This window comes from Schistocerca serialis, chromosome 3 (assembly GCF_023864345.2).
Source record: "Schistocerca serialis cubense isolate TAMUIC-IGC-003099 chromosome 3, iqSchSeri2.2, whole genome shotgun sequence".
NCBI classification, from domain to species: domain Eukaryota; kingdom Metazoa; phylum Arthropoda; class Insecta; order Orthoptera; family Acrididae; genus Schistocerca; species Schistocerca serialis.
In genome coordinates this window covers 313,757,190-313,776,267 of record NC_064640.1, presented here as the reverse complement: position 1 = coordinate 313,776,267, position 19,078 = coordinate 313,757,190, and the positions used below count along the sequence as shown (strand labels likewise).

General features: G+C 39.0%; 1 protein-coding gene across 1 annotated transcript in view; it reads right to left on the bottom strand.

The window, feature by feature from the left end:
• LOC126470124 (GTP:AMP phosphotransferase AK3, mitochondrial) overlaps positions 1-17,405 on the bottom strand; it is an 81,807-nt gene extending 64,402 nt beyond the window's left edge. The window contains exon 1 of the mRNA XM_050097739.1: positions 16,935-17,405. Within this exon, the coding sequence (XP_049953696.1) occupies positions 16,935-17,079 (145 nt within the window). The 5' untranslated portion in view covers positions 17,080-17,405. The remainder of the gene's footprint in view (positions 1-16,934) is intronic.
• Between the last annotated feature and the right edge of the window lie 1,673 nt (positions 17,406-19,078).

Genomic DNA, 19,078 nt, shown 5'->3' with positions numbered 1-19,078 from the left:
TTCCATGACCTTACTGTGATGATGACAGATGCTTCATCTAACAGCTCACCAAGCTTTTGTTTACTGACATATCTCCATAGAGATTCTAGAAGTGCCTGTGAATATCAGTGATGCTCTGGTTTTCCCCAAAAGAAACTCAATGACCGCTCTCTGCTTGGAATACATCTCTGTTACCGATGCCATTTGTAGGCTGCGTATAATGCCTTCATCTGTCGGAACTTCATGAAACTACAGGGGCCAAAGTAGAAATAATCAACAATGCCCCACAACAAATTCAGCATTTTTGTCAACTGAAATTAGCCAAGAAAAAATGTGTTGCATTTCTTATTGGACATTGTGAGTGATCGAAATAACATTTTACAGTGGGGATCAATGACTCAAGCAGGGCAGTTTTCAAGACACTGCTTTCATATTCAGGAGGATGGAGTTTCCTCTGCCCAGCCATCTAAATTTAGGTTTTCTGAAGTTTTCCTAAATTATTTCAGGGGAATGCTGGGATGGTTCCTTTAGCAATGACACAGCCAACTACCTATCCTGCCCTCATAAAACGTACTTACAGATTTTGTGTGAATGTATATTAGAGCTTTTTTTTGTATTATGATGAAAAAGCTATAACACTGTGAGATGATACCTGGATGAATAAATAATTAAATTCACCCTGTTCTGTGCATCCCATGATGAAAGAGAAATTCCAGGCTTGTAGAAACTTTTAGGTTACACATTAATGAAGTTAAGTAGCTGTTGAAACTGCATTAGTAATTAACTAGACTTAGTTGATTTGATTTTTATTGAACTATAGTAAATAATTTGTGCTTAGTCAAATGAAATAAAATGAGTTACAATAATTTGGAACAAGCTATTGCTTCCTCAGTTATCTTTCATAGCTGTCATTTACTTCTTATTGTTAGCTTAGTATTTACATGACCAAATTGATATTTATCATGCAACATTTATACGTCACTCATAAGAAGAGAGACTTGTTTACAATTAACATTGTCACTTGTCACACGTCTAACAGAGATCTTCAGTTCTTGAATATTAATAATTAGATAATTTGTTTAGCAGAGGCTAAGAAGATATGTCTCTGATTTTCTTCTGAACTTACACGAATGTTCAATTTCTTGCTTTATGTCAGCGTGTTGAAGGCCACCACAGCAGAATACAGAAAACAGTCCAAACTCTTTTTTTAAAGAGGTAAAGACTTTGCAGGTTTTCCTCTGTCCAGTTTTGTGTTAACAATGATTCATCGCCACCTGATTTTTATTAGTAGTAATCAATGCCAACAATGAGAAAATATATTTGGAAATGGATGCAAGAATTCTAAGATCTTTGAGTAGATCTCTGCAAGAAGTGTTGTTATCAACAATACTTTACAATGTAACCTTACAACTTATTTTATGTGATGAACAAATACTTATGATGCACAACCCAAGAAAATAATATAAGAAGACAACTGTGAGTGAAAATATCCTAAACAAGCCAACGTCAATGTCTTCAAGTCAACACAATAAAAGATGGCAAATTGAGTTTCTTAATTAATTTATCTGAATGTTGACACCATATTGACTTGTTACCTAGCTGGACCCCAATAAAGTTTAGTAGCTGTCTGCGGTGAACTGGTAGTGTACTCCTCAAACCACAGTAAGGTGCATAACAGAGAGTAGGTCCCATGGTAAGGTAGGGGGTAGTTGTATATTCCTAAAAGTCACCATTTAAAGCCAGTTCTTGAACTTACGCGTTGTAGGTGACCCAGTGCTTTGACTCGTAAGCTTGTGTATTCTGCATACTTTACAGCACTTTTTAATAGTCTATTAAAGTCATTGGAATGTCCTTTATGTAGTTTCGGAATAAGTGTTGACCAAATTGTGAGTTTAGTTTTATTCCAATGGTCTAATTTTCACAATCACAAATCATGATAAAGTTTGTTGTTTAGCCCTTCAAGGGCTTTATGACGTCACATATAGCTATCTGTAAAGAATCCCTTACAAAATTCAAACTGAGAGGCAATAAGCAAGTTACGCTGTGAAAAATGACGTAGTATGTTATTGTACATCACTTTCTTTTAAATAACTGGGAGAAGTGAAGTGGAACTGTAATTAGAGGTGACTTACTTTTTTTTATTTTTATAGATTAATGTCACTGCTGGATATTTAAATTATTTAGGAAATATGCCTTGACTCAAAGACTGACCACGAAGATAACTCAACTGTGGTCTAATCGAAAAGCCGTAAATTCAACTGAATACCTAGGTATTACAATTAGGAACTACTTAAATCGGACGGAACACATAGAAAATGTTGTGGGGAAGGATAACCAAAGACTGCGTTTTATTGGCAGGACACTTAGAAAATGTAACAGATCTACTAAGGAGACTACCTGCACTACGCTTGTCCGTCCTCTTTTAGAATACTGCCACGTGGTGAGGGATCCTTACCAGATAGAACTGACAGAGTAGCATGTTTTGTATTATCACAAAATATGGGAGAGAGTGTCACAGAAATGATGCATGATTTGGCCTGGACATCATTGAAGGAAAGGCATTTTTCGTTGCAACAGAATCTTCTCACTAAATTCCGATCACCAACTTTCTCCTCCGAATACAAAAATATTTCGTTGACACTGACCTAAATAGGGAGAAATGATCACCATGATAAAATAAGTGAAATCAGAGCTTGTACTGAAAGATATAGGTGTTCATTCTTTCTGCACGCTATACGAGATTGGAATAATAGAGAATTGTGAAGGTGGTTCGATGACCCCTCTGGCAGGCACTTAAATGTGATTTGCAGAGTATCGATGTAGATGTGATCTTATCAAGTCAGTTCAAGATATTAATGATCTGCTAGAACCACTGCCATATCCTGAAGAATTGCTGCTTTTCAGCAACATATGGTTTTTTTTTGTAATATTCTGAAAGGCTTTTGAAATTAATGTTAGTGGGTGGTGTAAACAGCATCATCTCATGAATTTAATGTAAGATTTACATAAGGCTGTTACTTAGTAAGCACAATGTCTGCTACTTCTACGAGAAGGTAATAAATGAAAGAGGTGGCCTATGATATGAAATTAACATTTATGTCACAGCTATTATCTGGTAACTCCATTTTTGCGTTCTGCTTGGGGTGTTTTATATTTTGTGTCTAATACATGGTCCCTCCCCCAACAGACTGGAGGATTTCACGACACACGTGGTAACTATACTTCTTCTCTTGATTGCAACACGTATTCTGAATTAGGAAGAGGTTTCTCACACCGGTATAAGATACTTTAAGCCCATGTGGTATCCATCCCTTTTCCATGCTTCTGTTTAATTGTACCTTTGTTTGAGGCAAAGGCAGGACTTAAAGAATGTTTAGGAAAAAGTTAAATTTTTTATCACTGCTGTCTGATTTCTAAATTTCTTTCCCGTGTTCTTCCCGAAAATTATTGTGAAAAACTGCAACTGAGCCCTAGTTTCAGTTTAACCTATGTTCTATCATCAACATTTGACCTTAGCGCTCAAATATGGGATTTATCATCACTTCTAGACCTAAATTGCTAAGAAAAAACTGTCAATGGCTTCCGTACTATGACTTCCAATTTAGGTTGTGAACTTCACTATGGGAAATAATCCAAAGCTGGACATAAACAGCTCTGTGTTCATCAGTACCACCAAACCAAAAATTAATAGAAAAGTCACCACAAATAACTAGTCCCCAGTTCAGTCTACAGAACACCATCAAGGTGCCCTCTAACTGTTTTATGGAACTGTCAGTAGTACCATGTACATGTTTTTAAATCGATGGTTGGGGCCAGTCAGTCTAAAAACTGTTCAGTATAATATTCACTAATCTGTAGTCACTGGGACATAATACAAATTTGTGCATATATGGGTACTTCCCCTCTTCTTTTACTAACTGCACACTGTATGATAGTACCTTGTATCCGGCTACATGTATCTGTTCAATTTCTGTTATTAGCAAGCGAGATTCTGATAAGCATACCAACAGCGTTTGTACTTTTGTTTCCCTGTATTATAAATTCATCATTTTTATTTATAAAGCTCGCTATGTGTTCATAGAAAATACTAAATGAACGATATTTCAGATTTACTCCGATGACTGTAGATTTTTGCAGCATATACTGATAATGAAATCCTCTCAAGCTTTCATCTGGATTGCTGCACTGAAACTGTGTGAACTTTTGATTAGTGTCATACTCATCATCATCTGGAAAAAATGTCTAGATTATGCAGGCATCCCATACATATACACCTGAACAGTGGCCGTCTCTCACCATCCCTTCCCCCTAGTGAACTGTGGTGGGGAGTTCAAACTACTGTTCAACTCTCAGTTGCTCAGATTACCTGCATAATCTTGACATTTCACCAGAAGATAATGAGAGAGACACTGGGAGGGGAGGGGGGGGGGCGGCTCTGTCTGTTAGAATTTACCTGGAGGGAAGAAGAAGAAGAAGAAGGTGGTGGTGGTGGTGACAGAAGACAAATGAGGAGGAGGAGGAGGAGAGGAAAAAAGTCAAAAGTCTGTAAATCATTGAGACAGGCTGGATACTGCTACCACCAGACTGGATGTTGGTAGCAGTTATTCAAGCAAGTAGCCTCTTTATTACAAGCATTCTGGTGTAGAACAATCTGCATTTGACACTAATGAGAGATGACACACAAGCATATCCATGCTCTGCATTAACACTTTCCACAAAATACTTCATACATGACTTGTCATAACATTCAAAGTGCCGTGATCTTCACAGCAGTGAGAAGTGCAGTCTCAACCTGGAGTCATCTAATTGGGGTTACAGTCCAAATTGTTGCCTGCAGACTAAGGTATAATAGCATGATTTTTTCCAAAGCATAAATCTTTCTTTACCTGGCTATTCCCTATCACTTGACTAAAAATATTTGGTAACCAAATAGTTCTGTACCACTAAACATTGCCCTTATGACTTCCTACCTAACACTGAGACCTTCTCAGTTCTTATACATTACCTTATCAACCTTAGCTTGCATCTTATACCATTGACTGTCAAACTGCTAGTGAACTAGTTGGGTTGCCTGAATACTTATGTCCATAGTCTCCTAAGAAGAGAAGGCATTGCAGACTGAAACTATCACTACAGTTAGCAATACACTAAGTGTACTGTGATGACATATTTAAAATATTCAACTCATTAAACAGTTGTCCACAAAATGATGATGAATGAGAACAAAATATCATCCTTACGGTACCCTTTTTTGTAAGGAAAATTTTCTTGCTTAAGTATGAGTTACTTGGGAATAATGAAAAAAATAAGCAAGGTATTTTAACTAATCATTTTCACTCTCAGACATTTACAAGGCATTAGGTACCTTAATGGGGTTGTTTGGAAAGCTCCAGGGCATTTTTTTTTTAATTAAATTCTAATTTTTTGTTTCTTATTAACTTTAGTCAGTCTACAAAATTTATAACTGATACGTAACCTTTTGTCATGAGCTGAACCTTTTTATTTTCCTTTATTATTATTTTAAGAGATCATTTATACAAAACCAGTCAATACTTTTTATCAAGCCATTAACATCACTTAAAAGTTCCACGTTAGTAGACCATGTTCAATGCCTAAAACTTTCTTCTAATGTTTCCTCTCCAACTGTGGGAGACACCTTCAGAGGTAAAGTGGTGAACTGCAACCAGAACTTGACGGAGTGCCAAATACACGGGCAGTGTAGAGGGCACCACAGCCCATCATGTGACGTCGGCTATGAGATTATCTCTGGTAATGCCAACATTCTCAATTGAAAGTAATCGATCATCACTCTTCTGTTGCAATATTGAAATCCAAATTTTATCTAATTTAACCCTTCCTCTTTTCCATTAAAAATTATTATAGTGTTTATAAATATCAATAGCCTCTCTGTACATATGCACATGATAATGCAATGTTTTCGATATGACACTCATCTCAGTGAATTTTATTTCATGATCACACTCTTGGTAAAGATATTCTGCTACAGCGGATTTATCTGTATGTCCTAGACAGCAATTCCTCTTGTGTTCAACCAGATGGGTGTCAACACTTCTTTTTGTGATACCAATATAAACCAATCCACAACTACAAGAAATTTTATATAAGCCCTATGTAACCAAAGGATATCATACATCTTTTGCTGATCTTAAAACATTCTTTTATCTTCCTGGTGGGTCTGAACATAGCAACATAAGAATGACGATTTATTACTTTCAATTGAGAATGTTGGCATTACCAGAGTCTCATTGCTCCCTCGATTTCTGGTTGCAGTTCACCACTTTACCTCTGAAGATGTCTCCCGCAGTCAGAGAGAAATCTTTACGAGAAAGTTTTATACATTGACCACGGCCTACTCACCGGGCAGTTTTAAGTTATGTCAGTACCAGTCATGAAAGCTTACACTGTATGATTATTTGCATTGTCTTTTGCTTCTGTATTTCTCCTAGGATCAATTACAATATCTGTATCAGCTATAAAATGTACGAATGCAGCTTTTTTAGTGTTAAATGGTAGGTAATTTACATTTAAAAAACATAGTAACAACATAAGCTTTCTTATTTAGTTACTTTCTCTCACAGCTCATGGCCTGAGGTAGGCCTTTCTAGTTGATATCACTTGAAAATGCAACATAATCTATGAGTCCATTCACTAACGAGTATGTATTTACTAGCTCACTCTTAGCTTCACCTGTGCAAAGATTATCATTACAGGTTCTGCCACCTTCAACAACACCTGAAGGATGATTAATTATTGATATAAAACTGTATGGGCCAAATCATATTTCCAGGTCAATTTTTTTTAAGCAGAAGTCACTACAAAATCTATACGGAATTCACTACAATTATTAACTGTTGGTTATTACCTGACAGATAACATACTAAAAAATCAGGATACCAAGAAAACGCCTGCAAGTTTTCTAGTAACAATTTGCATATAATTACAACAGGCATTTACATTTTATAGTATTAGCTCACAATCACATGTATCTATGTGCTGATTAATGAAAAAAAGTACTTCTTTTATTTTTCTGTTATTGTAACACCTTTTAAAGATGTGGCATTACTACTCTACATGAGGAGGAAGCCAATGCACAACCATTTACATCTCACTTTTTAATCCCTATCATTCCATGAATATTAGAAGGAATCATTGAAGGAAGAACTCGCCGAGGACGACCTAGATTAAGCTACATTCAACAAGTAATAAATGACATCGGGTGCCAGACCTATGCAGATATGAAGAAGAAAGTTGACAAAAGAACGGAATGGCGTGCTGCTGCCAACCAACCTGTGGGTTGATAACCGAAGAAGAAGATTCCATGGTATTCAGACAGACACAGAACTAGTAATTGTTCCTTCAAACATCTCTGTGTTTGGTGCACAATGAAGAGTGATACATTTACTGTAAAGCTACTTCTTAAGTGAAACTAATGTAATACAATGTTTTACCTTATTGGTGAATTATTTGGAGTCAAAAATTTTTCTCTGATTTATGTTATAGCACAAAACTAAAGACATTTTCAATTGTGACATTTTCTTGTGAGAAAAGAAAACTTTGAAAATTTCTGTTGTAGCCTTCTGCATGTGTCAATTTCCAAACAAATGTCACTGTAAATCATATTAATGGTGTACAGGATAAAATTTTTCACATTTATTTTTCATGTACATTGTTTGAGTTAGTGTTGGCACATAAACAGTTATGCATAGAAGGTACGAAAGGATATATGTACCATACCAGATCTAAACTGCAAAGGCAGTGTGATGACATACTCCTTACACTACATTTTTGCATTAGTATGGCAGGAACTGAACCAAAACTGTCTTGTATAAGCTGTAAGTAAATCAAAATAAAAAAGGTCAACATGTAGCCATACTCACAAATTAGTTTGTTCTTTGAATGTAATAGGCCTCATTACACATCACAATCATTCATCTGACATGATACTAAGTAACTAACTAACAGGAAGGACAATCATCACATAATAGTTATTTCCAATTGCCAGTCCCAAACATTGTCATCATTTTCTTCAGACCAAATTGCATGGTAAGGAGCATGGATTGTATATTAATTAAACTTAAAACATACATTCTTCAAAATGTTGGGAGGTGATGAATGTGCTGTGACATTAGTTTTCGGTCTGAATATGACTGTTGTGAATATATGAAATGCAATTTTCAATGACTTTTATATGACTCTCAGGAATGAACATTTTATAAAAAGAAAATCTATATTGTTGGTGAGAGTGTTTCTGCATTAAAATATCATTGCTTTAAGAGGAGAAGTTAATTAGGTCATGAGCCTCATCTATTAAAATACTCTCAGTTTGTAAAACAGGTTCCTACACAAAATTATTTTCATTAAAAATTATCATTTAAAATAACTACAGATCACTGATGTAGGGCCAATTTTAAATCATTTCAACAATTTGAACATGCTCTCTTGCAAGAGTGCACATGTATTCAGTTGTGAATGAAGCTAGAGCTAGTGGAATATGAAAACTTTCAACACAACATTATAAAGGGCACCATTTTAAAAAATCAATGTATAGATACACAAAGACATAAGTCATGCCCAAAATGTTTCCATGTGGCAAAGCTTAGTTAAATATTTTAGTGTGTGTATAGGAAAGAGAAAGAAAATGAGTAATTTTAGTCAAACAGTCATGCATCTGGCACAAAAGAGGAAATGTGCTTCCTACTATGCAGCTATAAAAACAAGATATTCCATTGAGAATGAAACTAATAAAAAATAATTATTTTTGCACAGAGATTTGTTCCAAGAAAGTTCCAAACAACATTTTAGCAAAACACAGGTTAAACACATCACACGAGAATATTGAAAGGCAAATTTTAAACCTTTGTCTCTTGATTAATAAAGAATTATTTATTTGAAATTGTGGAGTCTGTTATATTGGACACATCCGAAAAGTCAGACATCACATAGGATCCGCAGCAGTGATATATATATTATGTAAAGTGAAGGTGGTGGGGGAAGCAGGAAGAAAGGGAAGGACATAATGAATTCCTTCCATTTCCTTTCCTTTCTCCCCTCCTCCACCTTCAATTTATATATAGAATCATTTGTCATAAGTCCACCGCCGGTAGCTGAGTGGTCAGCGAGACAGAATGTCAATCCCAAGGTCCCGGGTTCGATTCCCGGCTGGGTCGGAGATTTTCTCCGCTCAGGGACTGGGTGTTGCATTGTACTAATCATCACCATTTCCTCCCCCATCGACGTGCAAGTCGCCGAAGTGGCGTCAAATCGAAAGACTTGCACCCGGCGAACGGTCTACCTGACGGGAGGCCCTAGTCACACAACATTTATTTTTATTTGTCAAGAAAATTAGTACTGATAACCAAACCAGAAATCCTTAAAAATTTACGTTTCTCAACCATAATTCACAAAACCATTTTATTTATTTATTTTTGATATATTTACAGAAGGGTTTCACAGTAAATAAAAACTCATGAGTACTTACTATTTCATATGAGCTATTTCCTGCAGCCGTTTTTCTTCCTCTGCTAAGTTCTTCATTTAACAGGTTAGTATATTCATTTCATTATTAAGACCTAATCATGTGTGCTTTTTCTCCTTTACACTTGTCATCCCTAAGTACTTACCTCTGTTGCTTTTTACTGCATGTGTATCCAACGTGAATGACCATATTTCTTTAGCTACTCAGCGGAGTCATAATGCAAATATTTACTACTATTTTTCAGTGCTCAAAGCGATTTCCTTTATCTGTGCCAAAACAATTGCGGCGCGGTCCTCTAAAAGGCAGGTGGGGAGGGCCGACGGCTTGGGCAGGGCCAAAGTGTTGCCTTGGGACCAGGGCCACTGGCTCGCGGAAGGGGGGGGGGGGGGGGGGCAACACTTTGGGAGGCAGAGGTCGACGTTCTTGGGGGGGCAGGGGCCGACGGTTTTCGAGGGCAGGGGCCGACGGTTTTTTTTGGGGGCAGGGGCCGACGGTTTTCGGGGGCAGGGGCCGACGGCTTTCGGGGGCAGGGGCAACAGGTAGGAGGCCTGCACTGACTGGTTAAGGGGATCTGCGCCAACTGGTTGGGGGCAGGGGCCGACGTGTAGGGGATCCGCGCCAACTGTTTGGAGGGCAGGGGTTGACGTGTAGGGGATCTGTGTCAACTGGTTGGGGGGCAGGTGCCGACGTGTAGGGGATGTGTCAACTGGTTGGGGGGTAGGGGCCGACGTGTAGGGGATCTGTGTCAACTGGTTGGGGGGCAGGTGCCAACAAGTAGGGGATCTGCACCGACTGGTTGGGGGGCAGCGGCCGTCATGTGGGGATCTGCGTTGACTGGTTGGGGGGCAGGGGCCATCGTGTAGGGGATCTGTGCCAACTAGTTGGGGGGGCAGGGGCCATCGTGTAGGGGATCTGCGCCAAGAGTGGGGGGGAGGGGGGAGAGGGGGGAGAGGGGGGGGGGGGGTGGGTGGGTGGGTGAGAGCTGAGACTCGGGGTTGGGATTAGGGCTGAGAGTCGAGGGGGCATGGATGAGTGCCAAGTGTTAGCGTTGGGGGGGAGAGAACGGACGAGGGCCAAGGTTAGTCTCGGAGGGGTTGGGGGGGGGGGGGGTTTGGATGAGGGCCGAGTGTTTGGTGTTTGGGGGAGGGGGGATGGATGATGGATGATGGATGAGTGCTAAGATGATGGCTACGCTTAGCATCGGGGGGGGGGGGGGGGGGAGGTCAGGGGGGAATGGATGAGGACCGAGCGCCGGGGGGGCGGGGGGGGGGGGGGGGTCCTGGTTGTGATCGGTGAGGGCCGAGCGTGGGCAGTGGGGGATGGATGACGGACAAGCGTTGGAGGGGGGGGGAGTGAGGGACGAGGGTCGTGGGGGTTGGAGTAAGGGCATAGAGGGGCAGGTGAGGGCCAAGAGTCAGGATGGGGGAGTGAGGGGCGGGAGTTGGGGTGTCAGGGCCAAGATTGGGCGGGGGGCGAGGGCCGAGTGTGTGGGGGCGAGGGCCGAGCGTGGGAGGGCGAGGGCCGAGTGTGGGAGGGCGAGGGCCGAGTGAAGGAGGGCGAGGGCCGAGTATGGGAGGGCGAGGGCCGAGTGTGAGAGCCAAGTGTGGGAGGGTGAAGGCTGAGAGTGTGGGAGGGTGAAGGGCAAGAATGGGGGGTGGGCAAGAGTGGGCGGGGTGAGGGCCGAGAGTGGGCGGGTCAAGGGCCAAGAAAAGGTGGGGCGAGGGCCGAGAGTGATGGTGGTTGCGGGAGGTAGACCTGCGAGGGGGTACAGCCACGGTGGGGTGCGAGTGGCAAAAGTTGAGGGGGGAGACGTCAATGGTGGATGGACAAGAGAAGGGTGGGAGGTATGTGAGGAGGCAGTGAGGGCTGAATGGGGTGTTTCGGGAATTGGTGAGGACCTGAGGGAGGGGGGGCAGTAGGGGGGGGGGGGGAGGGGGCAAGGCCGATGGCCAAGGAAGGAGGGTCGAGAGGGGCCTAGAGCTTCATTACATGTAATTCTTTATAATTGGATCCCAATATTACATGAGGAAAGAGTACTTGGACTGCCTACATTCAAAAATTGAAGATTCATGTTAATGGATGACTAAATGTAATTTTTATTACAAGAATACCTATGTTCCTAAACCATACAAATAACAGTCTATCAGTTAAAGAGTGGTTATATAAAAGTTAAGGATAAACTGTAGTTATTTATTAACCATACAGCTTGCACATTATTTGATTACCTACATTCAAAAACTTAAAGATTCTACTTAAGTACGGGACTAGATGTAGTTTTCAAAGCAAGCAGGTCTCTATGCATACAGCATAGAAATAAAAGATAGTGTGGTGACATAATTGTTCAAGACAATTGAACAAGAAGCCACTTCTTTTATACAGAAGCTTTCCAGCTAATTTTATATGTGAAATATGAAGTAAGACGAAAACAGTTTCTTAATGCAATGCTCAGATTTAATTTCTAGCAACGATTTCTCTTTATTAATGCATAGTTAGGTTAAGCGCAAGCAGATGGGAACAATGCCTCAGTTTCCCAAACATGGTTCAGAAGTTCTGACAAAAGTGTGTCCAGTCTCCTAGAAGTGTTAACTATAAACTAGGTATGAAACTGTTAAACAGAATCGAAAAATAAATTAAAAAAGAAATTCATGTTGAAAATCTTCCAAGATTGTTTACAAATTTCCTTTGTAGTTGCAATTAAGTAAAATATAACTGAGGAAAACTTCCCGTTGTTTATGAAAATTGTATTATTACAGGATTGCCACAAGTTTCCCAAGTGAAATTCCCTGATTTCCAGACAAGTTTTAGCATTTTTCCCCGACAAATTTTGAGACCTCACGTGTAAATAAAGACACAAGTTGAAAAAATGTAGGGACTTCTGTATTTTTAAATGTGTGAGCAAAAATCTTATGTACTAAAATCAACATCATCTGTAATTAACTGTTTTTAGATGGAGAAAACAAGCCAAATGGTATACATGTTTCATTAAGACCACTGATGTTATTTTATTTCAATAAAACAAAACACATTTGGTGGCAAAAATACACATTTCATTTGTGTCGCAAGACAGATTTAAAATACCTTCATTGATTTCAGACACAAGCTCACAAAAAAGTAGCCTCTTGAAAGAAGTGTATAAGGCAGGGAAGAGTTGTGTAAACCAATACTATAGGTGACTGTCAATATTCTGTTATGTTCATTATTGTTGGTTATTACCCACTGTGTTATGTCTATTATTTTACAGATTTTGTGTGGTTTTTCTTTTAAGAAATATGTGAGTACATAGCGTACAAACTGCCACAATTTTCTTCTTCTTATTATCCATATTTTCTAATATATAAACTACTTTTGAAGTGCCAAAATGTATTAGAATAAATAAAATGTTGCACTCTGCAATGTACTTGTGGTGAGACCGCCGCAATTCCTGAAATCCATTGCCCGTGGTCCTACCGAGGAGCACCACAGTCCTGGGTCCATGAATAAACAATGAAAATCCAACACAGTAGTCACACATAAACAGATCTGGCCTGCGGGCAGACTGGGGAGGCTAGATCCGATTGGCAGGACCTGCACATTAGTGGGAAATGATGGGCTTCAGATCGGTATGCCTGATCCTTTAGAGATACCTACAGAAATGGCCTGCAGTTTTGGCCTGTCATGGAAGTCCATTCATGTGGCCAACTATTCATATATCACAGACACCACGTTGAAGAAATGAGACCACAGTTATCAATCCATGTAGGCCTAATAGATAACTTGTGCGAATACCCTGAGCATCAATACTCATGAGGACAGGTAGCAACTCACCAAAAAATGATCGCTGAGCCACAGATAGGCACATAAAGAAAAGACAATCACACTATCACAACTAAATTTTTGGCCACAGCCTGTGTTACACAATCACTCAGATACAACTTGTGCACACATGACCACCATCTCCAACCGTTGTTTCAACAGTTTCTGAGAATCAGATCCAAACAAACCACTCCTCACATCTCCCTACCTCCGTTGGCAGCTCCTAGGCTAATGGCAAGAAGTGGTGGCAGCACTGACTGCAAGCTGAGGGAATAGTACGGAGGGGAGAAGCAGCAAGAATGCGGGAGTAGGGAAGTGGCACACATACTCAGCTGCGCCCAGCCAGCAAGAGTGCATAACATCTCAGTAAGAAACAATTTCATCTATTAAGACAAAAATGAGATTCTTCCAGTGATTTTTTTTTTTTTCAAATTTCCCTGATATTTCCCTGACATGTCTGAAATTCTCTGATTTCCAGAACTGGGGCAACCCTGCACTGGGAAGTAACAGACCCAGAAGATTATATTTGAATACATAGATTGTTCATGACAAATCACATTAACTTCAGTGTAATTATTGTCTTTGAATGAAAGTATCATTTCTGTTCATCTTATTGCATATTTCCTTTAGTTATGTTCTGTACTCAACCGTAGCAGATTTTTCTACGTATGGTCCAAGTTTCATCGACCCATGCACTCGGCTGTGACATCATGCTAAAGATATTTCTTTCCTTAAGTTATACACACCAATGTATATAAGAAAGCATAAGCAACTGTTGTGTGGAGTGACCCACAATGTAAAAATAATTGTAATCACCAACTCCTTCAATAAAGTGTTTTGTTGAATACTCACACTATGAGACTATGGATGTGTGACCACATGTGAATTTTTTGAATAACACTGAAACAGTACGCATGTTGTATTATTTACTTTTATTATTTTTAAAAAATCATGATTGGTTTCCAACTTGAAAGGTCCATCATCAGATGGCAGTTCAAATTATATACAGAGAATATATAATTTTGTTGCTGACAATCTGATGCTGGTCCCCATTAGGACTCTGAGAAGTAACCAATTTTCATTCAACATCACAGTATCAGACACAGTCTTTCGGGAACAGGGAAGTATTTTCCACCTGAGTAGCATCCCCAAGAATTCATTTGTTCATTAAGAATCACGAAGGCTTGTTATAGTTTGTTACTAGGCAGGTATAAAAGAAATTCCAATTTCTTCCTTTAGCATTATCCACCACCAGTACACACAACATTGACAACAGTAGGACAGAACAGTCCAAATGAAATAACATCCCTCTATTAACATCAAAATGTAGAACGCACTAAATAAAAGACACACTGTCATCTGATGATCAACCTTTGAAGTTCAAAATTGGTACGAATTCTATTTTTGTCTGCTGTTTCCATTCTGGTAAGAAACTGAAATTCATTCTGAGATTTCTGAATAATTTCTAATCTATTGAATGTTCTTTGACATTATTTAACAAATGTAATGCTGCAGACGAGTTATAGGGTATGTAACTACTAGATTGTGATACACACACAGCTTCCCATAGAACAATTCAAATAGAATGCCTACTGCATTCAGTGTCTGCTAATTATTGATCACAGATTTTCCTTTACTGAAATGTGCCTACAAATAACCACAACGAAATGAAAGTAAAGTGGAAGGCCCAATACATCCTCTCTACTAACCATCCATGTGAATTTCTTGCAAGTTTTTCAAGAAAATATTTAAGCACTAGGAACAGACATTCCCCCTAGGAGGAGAGAAGATCAAACTCATGGGTAACCCTTGTCAACTCCTCCTCCTACACACACAGTTTTCTTCTTGTTCCATTTACATATGGAGCATGGGGAGAAAAGAACGACTGTTCAGATGCCTCTGTGTGTACTGTAATTACTCCAAACTCGTCCTTACAATCCATACAAGAGCGACACGTAGGGGGTTGTTGTATATTCCTAGTCACAGGTGGAAAACAGGGTCTAGTGCAGCAGGGGATACAACCCGTCGGCTTTGGACAATGACGTCACAAGTCGCCAGATAGCAGTTTACCATTTTCGCTTTTGCTGTTATGTTTCAGTTTCGTTTTTTTTACTGATTGCTTAATAAAGTGGATCTGTTTATTCTATCTCGTGAGATTTTTTTTTTAAAAAGCCAAAAAACACTTATCAGCCACTGAAGGGAGCTACAACACTAAGAAGAATCGCTTCGCGATTGGCGACTTGTGACGTCAATGTCCAAAGCCGACGGGTTGTATCCCCTGCTGCACTAGTCCCGGAAAACAAGGTCAGAGTGGACATTACTGGGTTCAGGAAAAAATTGTGTACTCTCCAAGAAAACAATCCAATATTTGTCTTAAGTGATTTACAGAGACTACAAGAAAACTGACACGTGAATGGTTGGCCAAGGAACCGAATCCTGTTCCTGCTGAATGAAAGATCGTTTACTTTAACACTGTTCCATCAAGCTCAGTACATTACTACAAAAACCTTCCTTATTTAGCACAACTTCACCTACATGAAATGGTCTCTTAGAGCAAGGAACATCCCTTACAGCTTCTTTGATCTGCACATTCTACTTCATTGATTCCATGAATCATCAGTCCTCTATCATTATCTTTGCATCATTTTCCATTGGTAAATTACACAGTGCACAGAAAATTGTACTATAAGCAGGTACACATTAGCAAAACTGATAGAATCTGGTTCCTGTTTAGTCCCTCTTGTTTTTGTGAATGACCTGTGAGTAGTTTATGTCAGTTATGGGCTTTGCACAGCTTCATCAAATTATCCTGAGCAATTTTAATTTCTGAAAGATTACAAAGTAATACTACATCTAACATTGATAATAAATCACTAGTCTGACTGAATTTGTGGTGCTGTATTGTGTGTGAGCCAAACATTTTAAATAGAGTAAACTAGCCACTAGCTTTACTCCAAAGTGCATTCAGATCTGTGACAATGGAGGGCATACTGTGTTATTGCACTGGTGTTGTTCAAACACACTTCACATTGATCACACTGATGGTAGAGGAACGATGGATGTTTACAATATGAAAATTTATAATCTATCACAGAATATACCACCACATGCTTGAAAATGAAAGTAGGATAACAGTTTCTACAAGAACATATTATACTTCATTGTTTTCACATTTTGTGAAGCAACACACACAGTGGTGGTGGGGAAAGAAAAATTGTTACTCCTCTCAGATTCAAGCATTAGAATAAATATTATTTCATATCACATTTGTGGTATTGCAGCATGGAAATGGATACAGTTGGCAGTTGTATATCACGAAATTAAGAGGAAATAAAACTTCTCTATACTGAACTTTTGGAAGCCTTGTTATAACGTTTTTCCCACAACATACAACGATCACTTATATACCTACATTTTTATGACTGTATTGCCATAAAAATGGTTCAACGAAGGCTCATGTTACACTTCCGTGGCTCCATCATTTAGAAACAAGTTAGAGGTTTTAACAAAGCAATGGCTATATTTTAGCTCTACAGTGGTACTTAATACAATCGAACAGTGATATATAATTTACGAGCCCATAAATGTGAGAAATTGACCACTATCTGGTTACAAAACAAATGTCTTACGTTAGTGTGTTCTTACGATAAATACTTTTAAGTGTTACCTGTGTTATTCAGAATGTGGGTCCGCAACATGTCCCCACTTGACAAATGTTTCACTTCGAAGTATTTTACAATCCTTGAAGAAATAGTACCCTTCCCAGATGCAGGGGCACCCATAATAACTGCACGAAATATCTGTGTCCTCATGGTTGCAATTACTTTCGAATCCGTGCTAATTCTTCTATGCTGTGTCACGCAACTAAGATAACGACAGATAACAGAATACAAACAGCCCTCACATTCAACAACGATTAGTTAATTTCAACAGTGATACAATTTCCCTCACTGAAGGTCGCAACGGTTATTTTCATGCTTGTTTCTATGGGAGATTAACAAAAATACACTGTCGGGGCAAAGTGCAATTGTTTCTCACAAATATTTGGGATATAAGATGATATAACAAATATTAAGTGTATGTCCCATTATGAGAGAGTTTAAAGAATCTATTACATGTATCGTATAGTCTTCTGTTTCACTTGTATCCACATTTTATTTATATTTAATTTTTTTGGCAACATTCGTGCAAACATATCCACCTTTCAATTTCCTGCCATATATCGCAAACATATCATCATATACAATCGATTAGATTCCGGATTTTGTGATATATTTCTTGAATCGATATGAAAACAACTTTCGACAAGCAAAGAAGAAAATGAATATGGTCAAGGACTCAAGGGGCTATAGCACTTCGTACGAGAGAGGCAAATTTATTATTATTATCATTATTATTAATCGTTCGATCATTTTGAGAGTTGTATGAGACACGTGAAATTAAGAAGGCGTGTCCAAGCTGTTACACAGTACAGACAATTTTGCACACAAAAAGAAACATCTGTATACAATTATTTTCAGTCCTTTGTGGTGGACACGCACAGTCAACGAGGGACGCTATGCCGTTAAGTGTGGTTAACCACAACAGCAGTACAAAACTGAAGCGTAACAAGTTATGAGACATACGCTTCTTTAGCATGTAGTTGTAGTGGAATACTAGATCCATTTGATTGCGGCACCACTGGCGGTCTTTCAACACACCTTGTCAATGGATCTAAACCAAACATGAGGTTATTTTATCTTTGTTCGTATTATTATTAATAACTTACCAGAATATTAAACGCCTAACTTTTAATATTTTTGGGCCAGAATTACGAGTAATAATTTTACGCAAATAGTGTGTGTGTTCCTGAACACCGTCTAACCTGAACAGCGAATAAGTTTAATTATATTATTGTGTTGAAGGTAAACCTGTGCTCGTAAAAATAGTGTTAGAGAATGTTTTTACTATGTATATCATAAGACAAACTTCAATTTCTGAAAATAATATATTTTTTTAAAATTCCAGTCACTTTTATGACACCCATCTGCAATTTGAAGATAAAATATAGTGGAACATTTCCACAGAGGTGCCTAACAATGGAAGAAATACACCTAAAAAAATTAATCCACAGATACTGAAGAAGTACCACGAATATATTCACACTTCAAGCAAATTTTCAGGAAGCTAATGAAACTAATGCAGCTTCGTTTTGGTTTTCAACACTTCACACTGTATTCCATAGATCTCTATTTGCATCTGCAAACGTATGTATTACTTCATTTTGTACCAGCCACGGCATTCAATCTCTTAAGGCATCCTCCTGATTAAGGCTGAAATGTCCTCTAGAGGAATCATCTCCCATTTTCTCAGGATCCTGTAGGGCCTCTGAATAGTGCTGACGAGCCCTTCACCTCAGATGATTCCACACATGGTCAACAGGATTCAAATTAAGGCTTCGTCCAGGCCGAGCCATAGCATGAATTGCATAAGCGGAATAAGAGTAACATATTCACAGTGAAATTCAAAGAATGCGATACATATAAGAAGTCATAATCAGGAATACAATGCGATGAAACCATCTTCCGCTCACTATGAAACGAAAACGATAGGCCACCAAGTACATAATTCTGCCAGTAGATGTCACATTCAGTACGTTGTTCTTTTCGAAACTTGTGAAAATGACGACAGTCTATTGTAACAGTCACCCTTTGGGTCAGATGGTCAGGGGCTGACGACGTTGTAAAGGTGAGGTGGTGACTTTACAGTGTGTTGGAAGCTGAGCTGTGGTGAGAGTTTCAGTCTGACCCTCAAAGATGCCAGTGAAACAGC